This window comes from Pseudorasbora parva, chromosome 24 (assembly GCF_024679245.1).
Source record: "Pseudorasbora parva isolate DD20220531a chromosome 24, ASM2467924v1, whole genome shotgun sequence".
NCBI classification, from domain to species: domain Eukaryota; kingdom Metazoa; phylum Chordata; class Actinopteri; order Cypriniformes; family Gobionidae; genus Pseudorasbora; species Pseudorasbora parva.
This window is the reverse complement of record NC_090195.1, coordinates 3,161,502-3,170,974: the sequence shown is the minus strand read 5'-3', so window position 1 is coordinate 3,170,974 and position 9,473 is coordinate 3,161,502. Positions and strand designations below refer to the sequence as shown.

General features: G+C 39.0%; 1 protein-coding gene across 1 annotated transcript in view; it reads right to left on the bottom strand.

Annotated features, from left to right (window-relative positions):
- Nucleotides 1-1,082: 1,082 nt before the first annotated feature.
- gfod1 (glucose-fructose oxidoreductase domain containing 1) overlaps nt 1,083-9,473 on the bottom strand; it is a 35,156-nt gene continuing 26,765 nt past the window's right edge. Inside the window, exon 2 of the mRNA XM_067434293.1 lies at nt 1,083-4,477. Coding sequence (XP_067290394.1) covers nt 3,555-4,477 — 923 coding nt within the window. The 3' untranslated portion in view covers nt 1,083-3,554. The remainder of the gene's footprint in view (nt 4,478-9,473) is intronic.

Below are 9,473 nucleotides of genomic sequence, written 5' to 3'. Positions count from 1 at the left end.
ATGATATTAAATATTCTCCTGTCTTACAGAGATGATTTTTCCTTGAGGAAACATTCCCATTACCTGTCCAGTAGAGCGGCGCCAGTGAGACACGTCACACTTCTGAGGGAACAGGTTTGTTTGGGACGTCACACTTCCTGTTGAAATGCACGCACAAAGGCCTCAATTTCCTGTCTAACAATAAACACACTTCCAGATTTCATATGAAAGGATATAAAATAAATAGCGTCCATATACACCGAGTAAAGTACAGCAGGTCAACACACATCAAATACAGCCACGACTTATATAAAGCCATCGTGACACAGTGAGCAGTTGCACAGTGATGGACGTCTTCAGCGCATGCATCGAAGCATCAAATACAACGCTGCGGTCGAACTGATTATTTCTGTACGTTAATCATCACATCCTAACAGTTTGATCAGCATCTCCAGACACATACACACTGCAAAGTTTCAGTAGTGACAAGACAACTGCATTTAAATACAAATTACAGACCCTAAACTACAGATGCATTATTCACATTGACCAATACAGGCATCATATCTCTAGACCCAAAGATCTCTAGCACCTTTAGCGTGTCTGAAAGATATTTTGGTTTATATATATCAGGCTTTAAAATGAATATGCATTAACTAACACTTGAGAAAAAGTGCAACGTTCTGCAACAGTCTAAAGCAGCCGTCCTCAACTGGAGAATTTGGTCTGAAGAGCGGAAAATAATAATAATACAAATACAGTCGAACGGATGTTTTAAAGGAAGGAGAAATGCATCATTTTGCCTAATCAAACTGCACTAGTTCAGCAAAAGTTAGTCATTTGGTAGAAAAGAATCAAACTGGACAGAAAATAGGGATCCAGATGATATTAGATACAGGTTTGTGTATATTTCGGCTATTATTTATGGCAAATTGTTTTCCTATGCCGTCTAACACGTTAATATAACTTTGCATATATTTGAGTCTAAACAGTTCATGATAATATTAATTTATTATAAATTAATTCTTAACATCCACATGATTTGTGGAGGATCACTGAAGACTGGCGTAATGATGCCGAAAATGAGGCTTTGACCACAAGAATAAAGTACATTTTACTATTCATTAGAAAACTGATATTTTAAAATGTCATTTTTTTCACAATATTATTGATTTTGCTGATTTTTAACGCCGCATTGGTGAGCTAAAGAAACCTTGACTGATATTTTATAATATTATTTCAGAGATTTATGGTTGGTCACTGCATATAAAATATGAATCCAGCTGAGAACCACTGATGGTGGATGTGACGCCAGTTGAGATCCGGCTAAAACTGGTTTACAATTCAAAATCTTTCAGACTTACAGCAATAATGATCAAGATACCACACACACACACACATTGGGATTATAAATATCACGTCTGAAACGTCTCACATTCTTTGTGTTTTGTCCAGATCTAGCTCGTAATACGCAGTGAATCCTGCCGTTTGCGCCGTCAGTGGAGATTTCATGCATTTGCAGTCATTGTTTGAGTCCATGTGCACATTAAACACACTCACGCTAGCATGCAAACACGTGCTGACAGATGCCGGATGACCTTGTCTGGGTTGCACACACACACACGAATAAACAATGTTAAAAAACATCGGTACCTTCAGACCCAAGTCAGCCTGAAAAGCTTTTTTTGCACTATCCTCGATCTACAAACACGCCGCAGGAACAAAGGCATTTCAGCAAAGCGTGGCCCTGTTTGTTTTTCCTCTGACAGCAGATTTTTATTGCATACTTGACCAGCGTTTGAACACTAAAAGTCCCAGTCGAGCTGAACGTTAAAGAGGCACAAACACGTTTCCTCCAGTTGCATGTGCTCAAGTATTCCAGTATTCCCAGAATCCAGCCTCTCTGAAGGCCTGTTCACACCAACACGAATGTTCAAATGATTTTCACACGCAATTTCTCTGCTCAGACCAATGCATAAAAAACTGACTGCAGACTCCCTCTCTGACAGCAGGTGGCGGCGTTAGAGAAGCAGACTCAGACTGCCAAACTGTGTTTTTGCACCCTTGATCTCTTCACGGAAGCCCCTTCCACGAGTCCGTTAGCGAAGGGAACATGCAATCATTACTTAAAGGAAGAACGTTAATCATGTATGGTCATGTCCTGCCCTTCAGAGTGAGCAGGACAGAGGGATGCTCACTTCTGTTTGGAATATTTTGAACTTTCTGGCACCTGAAGAATGCTCTGTTTGAGTAGGTACTTATTTTGAATATGTAATCACTATGCAAAAGTAATTTCAACATTTGGCAAATTAACATTTGGCAAGATTTGGCAAATTAACAAAAAGTTTTAGGGGAACAGTAACATTTAGCAAACAAACCATTTCCTGTCGGAACGGCAACATTTTGAAGCAAACTACATTTTTAAGGGAACGGCAGCATTTTCAAATGAACGGAAAGATTCTTGGGAGAACAACATTTTGCAAAAAAACCCAATTTTTTTAGGGGAACGCTAACATTTTGCAAACAAACGGAAAGATCCTTGGAAGAACGGCAACATTTTGCAAGCAAACTACATTTTTTATGGGAATGCCCAAATTTGGCAGACAAACAATTTCCTGGGGGAACACCAACATTTTGCAAGAGAACACAACGATTTTGAGGGGAATGCCAACATTTTCCGGGTAAACCCCATTCAATGTAAAAGCGCTCTGAGTGCCTTGAAAAGCACTATATAAATCGAACAAATTATTAATTATTATTAATATTATTATAAACCCAACATTTCTCAGATGGAAAGCAAAAATTTGTAAAGGAACGCAAAAAAACTGACGTAGAACTTTCCCTCCTATCACTTTTCTCTTCCTCTTTATGTCTCTTTAGGTGCTCCGTAGAAAATAGTTGCATTGACGGCATGCAAATGTTTGTGTCGATCTGACCGGATACACTAACAGATGTTTATCACATCAAATGTTTGCACTAAATATTCGTCTTGCTGAGAGCAGACTTTAACTCGTAACTCCAGCAAGCGATTATACTTCATTTAGGACAACAAGTCAATCTTTGTCCAACTGCAACCATGCAAATTGTCAGCAATTTGATTCGTTAGAATTGAACACATTGAAGTTTTAGGATCGTGCATTTGATCTCAAATCTTTAATGAATTTGATATGAATTTGAACTAAATATCCAAATAAAATGAATTACTAAATGTACTGTATATATATATCTGATCTGCCCTCATTGACACTATATGAGACATTAATATAAGCTGATAACATCACTGTTTTCTCCAGAACGACTGTACAGCCACATCAAATTTAGTTGCAATATTGTCCTGTTTAACTCTGTGAAGCTGCTTTGAAACAATCGTCATTGTAAAAGAGCGATATAAATAAAGATGATTGATATGCAGAGCTGCTGTTCGCAAAAGAAAAACTATGCATTGGTCGAAACAGTCACATGTGAATCTTTACATCAAACATTCATCCTGCTGTGAACAGAGCCTTGACTCGTAACTCCAGCAAGCGCCGATTTTTGGGATGATAATCCATTTCTGCATCCGCGCGCGAGCGTCGTTAGCAGTACAGCGACATCCGGCTGCGTCGCATGGCCTCGCTGATCAGATACGCAGGACTGACCTCCGGCTCTTCCGTCATCACGACGATGTTCTGCCACTCTCCACACTGATTGGACTTCTTGATCGTGTCTACAACGCAAAGTGCATACAAACAGTCCTCGAAAGTCGCGGCCATCGTGAGCGGCCGCCCGTCCCATGTGCGCCGGTCGTCTTGGTCCTGAAACGCCTGCCGTACGGCTTGAACCATGCAGATAGTGCCGGTGAGGTACGGAGACGGGATGTCCCGGAAAGCCTTGTCAGGAAGGGACGCGTTCTCAATCTGGGTTTTGTCCTTGAGAAGAAGCTCCTGACCGCATTCGCCGTCGTTCTTCTGCCCGTACAGGTCCGTCCCGCAAACCCTCAACCTTCCCGAAGTTCCCACGAGCACAACCTCCTGCCGAAACTCTCCGGGGACGTTGAAGTTGAGCGTGACGGTGCAGCATGCGCCTCCTTCCAGCACCATTTGGAAAGTGCAAAAGTCGTCGCTGGTGATCTGCCGGATTCCTCGGATGTGGTCGGTCTGCTTGACGAATGTCTTGAGGAAACCGTGCACCTTTGCCGCCCGCTGGCCGGTCAGAAACGTGAGTAAATCGATGATATAGCTGCCCACCGAATGCAGTCCGCCGCCCCCCATCAGGTCGTCGCAGCTCCAGTTGTACTTCTTCCCCAGGAGGCTTCCTCCGTGAACCTGCGCCTCGCACACCAAAAGCTCGCCCACGTAACCCTCCTCTATAAGCTCCTTCATGCGCACGAAAGCCGGGAGGAAGCGCAGCACGTTACCCATGATGCTCAGCAGCTTCGGGTAATATTGGGCCGCAGACATCATGCGGAAGGCGTCCAGCGGCGTCGCCGTCCGGTCACATATTACATTTTTTCCAATACCTAGAAGAGGAAACGAGAGAGCGTTAGACGTGTAGATGATATCAAAACTCCAGAGGCGGACAGTAGTGGAGTATGTTTACTTTCTACTGTCAGAAAATACTTAATAACATAAATGTGGTACTGTATACTTTTACTCAAGTTACCCTAAGGTAAAAAAAAACGAAAAGGTACACTCTAAAAAATGCTGGGTTAAAAACAACCCAAGTTGGGTTGAAAATGCACTAACCCAACAATTGAGTTGTTTTAACCCAATGGTTGAGTTGTTTTAACCCAGTGGTTGGGTTAAATGTTGCTTAAGACAACCCAATTGCTGGGTAAGAACAACTCAACCATTGGGTTAAAACAACCCAATTGTTGGGTTGGTGCATTTTCAACCCAACTTCGGTTGTTTTTAACCCAGCATTTTTTAGAGTGTACTAATACACTTAGTGTACTGATATGTATCATTTAGAGGTGAGTAAGGTACAAATATGTACCTTTTTTTTAACTTTTGTATCTTAGGGTACCGCCCCAGTGAAGTACATTTCTAAGAATATACTTTATCAGTGTTTTTCTTTAGAAAACTTTTTTCACTATATTCCAAAGCATAATATATAATGTCATACTTGTTACTGCACTACATTTCATAAATAAAAGTTGTTGTTTTCTTACCTTTAATACTTAATTACACAAAAAAAATCACTTTCTTCTTGTACTCAAGTTTTACTTGAGTAAAAGTATACAGTACTAAAAAATGTTATGTAATTAAATATTAAATAATATTCAATATGGGTAACACTTTAGTATGGGGAACACATATTCACTATTAACTACGACTTTAGCCTCAATAAACTCTTCATTTATGCTTATTAATAGTACGCTAGTTTTTGTAGCATTTAGGTTTAGGTATTGGGTAAGAAGGGATGTAGGGTAATAAGGTCATGAAGAATAAGGCATTAATATGTGCTTTATAAGTACTAATAAACAGCCAATATCCTAGTAATATGCATGCTAATAAGCAACTAGTTAATAGTTAATAACTGAACCCTAAAATAAAGTCAAGTGTTACCTCAATATGAAATGTATTGCTGTAAAAAGTATGGTTCAGAATGGTTATGTTTTCAAGAGAAGAACACTGATAAAGTACATATACTTGAAAAACAAAATTACTTGGAAAGTAAAAATACTCAGCATAATTAACAGAAACATAAAAAGACATTAGGAAACTGCTGACCTCATGATTATTGGATTATGTTTACAAGAAAATACTATTTCAGCTTTTCTTTGTAATTATTTGTGAAGTTTACTAACTTTACTATTTTGGTTACACTAGTTTAACGTCTCCTTGTTACAGTGTAATTATACAATCAAGTACTAAGTAATAGTAATTAACTACATGAATGTACTTACTATTCAATTAGGGTTAAGGTTTGGTTTAGGGTTGCATGTAACTATGCATAATTGACAGTTTTTAATATTCACAGTTTTCATGTGACGTTACACCGTTACAGGAACGCCACCTGGAGGGCAAAACAATCCACATCCATTGCCTTGCCAGTCATTTTTACCAGATTTGTAGTGTACTAGTAAGACAGTGATATTAAAAGACAAAATTCAAAAAACACCTTATTGATGATGCAGACAACAGACGGTTTCTCATTAAGCATTTTTCCATTGAAAACCATTTTAATGATGTTTTTAATGTAATCCGTATTGGTTCAAGCCACACTAAATGCGTTTTAGAATGTCTGCCTTTTTTTAGTGCCTGAAATACTGCATCAGGCGCTGTATATGGATCACAAGTGCCCAAAACGTGCATCTTGTTCCCATATTTTAGTTTTTAAGATGGAAAATTGGCTTGTGCTGCAGTTTTGTGGCTCTTTTGCACTCCAGTCACATGACTAAAAACTATCAATAGTGACTACATGTGAAATATGTGTAAAAGGGACTGTAAAATAAAGCATTACAATGATTGTGAGTGTGTGTGTGTGTAACAATCACATTAAAATGACAGGCTTCTTTTCATTTCAGTACCTGTAAATACCAGCAGAGGGCAATCTTTCCCAAATATTCATTTCAATGTAATGCCAGACTTGGTTTTAAAACACGAAATATGTCTGATAGGTTTGTGTGTTTGGATCATACTGTGATTACATCATCAGTTATAATTAACATATAATCTGTCTTGTCTGTGTTGATGTTGTTTTCTGTTATTAGCAATCATTTTATTATTGTACAGCACTCTGGTCAACTTTTTTTTTTGTGCTTTATCGATAAAATAAACTGAAACGAAATATACAAATAAAAATACCATTTTTTTAACTAGTTATCCAATAAAAATGAACAAAAATTAATTAAAAAAAGTATCTTCATGCTTCCTAAGGCTGCATGTATTGTACAGCATGAAAATACAGTAAAATTGTGAAATATTCACAATTATTACAGTCATCAGTGTCACACGATCCTTCAGAAATCATTCTAACATGATGATTTAATGCTCAAGAAACATTTATGATTATTATCAGTTTGTGGAAATATACATTTTATTTTCCAGGATTTGCTGATGAAAAGTTCAAAAGAATAGCCTTTATTTGAAATAGCATAACATTATACTATTGTTGTCATATTGGGGAATATATGTCACTTTTGATAAATTGAATGCATTCTTGCTTAACACATGCATTTCTTAAATCAATCAAAACGTATGTCTTACTGACCACAAACTGTCGAACCGTAAAAAAGCTATTCAAAAGTAATTCAACAGTAGCAGTATGTATAAAGTAATGCACTGTAGTCCATCAGAGTCAAGTATACAAACTGGCCGTGATATAATAATAACTAATAATAATGCATATTCTACAAGCTGAGATCAATGAGAGCATCGAGTGTGCGGCTCAGAGACGGTTCTAGTCCAGTGACGCAGAACTTAAAGCTGCACTGTGTAACTTTTCCATCCGCCTATTCAAAAGATGCGTAGTTTGATGACGCCAAGTTTGAGTGCAGAATCTTGGGACGTGTGGTCTTCACCTCACAGCCGGTGGAAAATAGGACTCGGGCAGAAATCATGTTAATGGATGCGGTTATTAACGTTACTGTAGTGTAAAGCAGAGCAGGAGCGAGTGTTGAGGAGCTGAGCACGGCCGCTGGAGCGATTGTTAATGAGATGAACAACACATGCCACACGAGCAGCGGGACTTTTATTATGACAGGACACAGTCGCCGGCGCCATTTCCTCTATTCCGGTCATGAGTATGAGGTAACGCAGCTCTGTTGATCATATTAGACACATTTGAGTGTGTTTAAAATGATGTTATGACGTTACTCCGTGCGTTCGCTCAACGGCTGCTGTGACATATTCACACTGCTAAGAGTAAAGCGTTTTTTGCAGAATAAAACCGGAAACCGAGAATAACGCAGATATGACGAAATGGACAGGCTACTCCCTCACACGTCCCGGTTCATTGGTTAAAATAGCAATTTTCTCACAATTTACAAATAGTTGGAAACATTTGGGGTATCGTAAGAACTCAACTGAACAAAATATATAACACTGGCCTGGTGGTTTTTAGATATTTGACTGCAAAAATACTACATAGTGCACCTTTAATGTGTGTGAGGAGCAGTGAAGAGCGGTCCGTCCTGTAGGGTCCCGTCTGCTTTTTCCTGAGACTAACACCCAATACGCTAGCAGGCTAATCTCACATTACGGCAAGACCCGAGTCAGAAAATTAATCCAGCTGACCCATATAGAGAAAATAAATCTGCGTTGGTTCAGAAACGCTCACCGAGTCTACATGAAATAAAAATTCTCAAACACGCTCTTGGTCTTACTGTGAATGATGTGTATGTGTAATTAATTACAGAAGAAAAATGTGTGCGCTTATGATCATCCATTACAAAAATAACTTGCTTTGCTTCTGAAACGACTTTCCTTTTCAGATGATGTCATCATTCCCTTAGTTTTAGCCCCTCCCCTCCAAACAGACTCAATTCTGGTGTATGAGAGAGAGAGAGAGAGAGAGAGAGAGAGAGAGAGAGAGAGAGAGAGAGAGAGAGAGAGAGAGAGAGAGAGAGAGAGAGAGAGAGATCATTAGTGTGAGGATGCTAAGGCTTTGCTGCAATTCCTTCCTCTCTAGGGATCAAACCACCATTAATCCACATTGTACCTGCACACACACGCACACACACACACACACACACACACACACACGCACACACACGCACACACGCACACACACGCACACACACACAATCCTATGTCATTATCCTCTCAGTACCCAATTATGCATCTTCTAGCTTAGAAACCCAGCAACCAACCAGAATACCCTAGCAACCACATAGCATCACCCTGGCAACCACTCAAAACACCCAAACATTTAGTTCAAGTCAAATAAAGATAAATGTAGTTATTATAGTGTTTTTCACAACGCACATCGTTTTAAAGCAGCTTTACGGAAAATGATGATGTTATATAATATTTTCATGCCTTCATGCGATAATAAAACTACAATCAACAGTTCTGAAAGTCTCAGACACAAACCATCTGAAAATCACAAGACGAAATAAAAGCTGCCAAAACAACAACGGCATATACAGTATTATAATATCTTAATCCAAAAAATGAGCTTCAAACGTTACAAATGACCTGGTTATGGATTGTGAAGGAGGACGAAATCAGTGGGATTGTGTTTGATTCTCCAGTCATGAATTATAGAGAGACTGAGACTTCAAAGCGCTGAACTGAGAGTGACACACACACGCACACACACACACACACACACACACACACACACACACACACACACACACACACACACACACACACACACACACACACACACTTCATTTTAAGAGTGTGGCATGTGGAAAGTTTTTAGTAGAATAATACCTCAATGTTTATGTGTTTATTAAAGTTTATGGACATTTGATGGCAATTGAATTGGACACAAATGAAAACAAGTGAAGGATAATCTCCTTTGCTGAATGAGTAGATGTCTTGCTTTCCAAGTTAAAATCA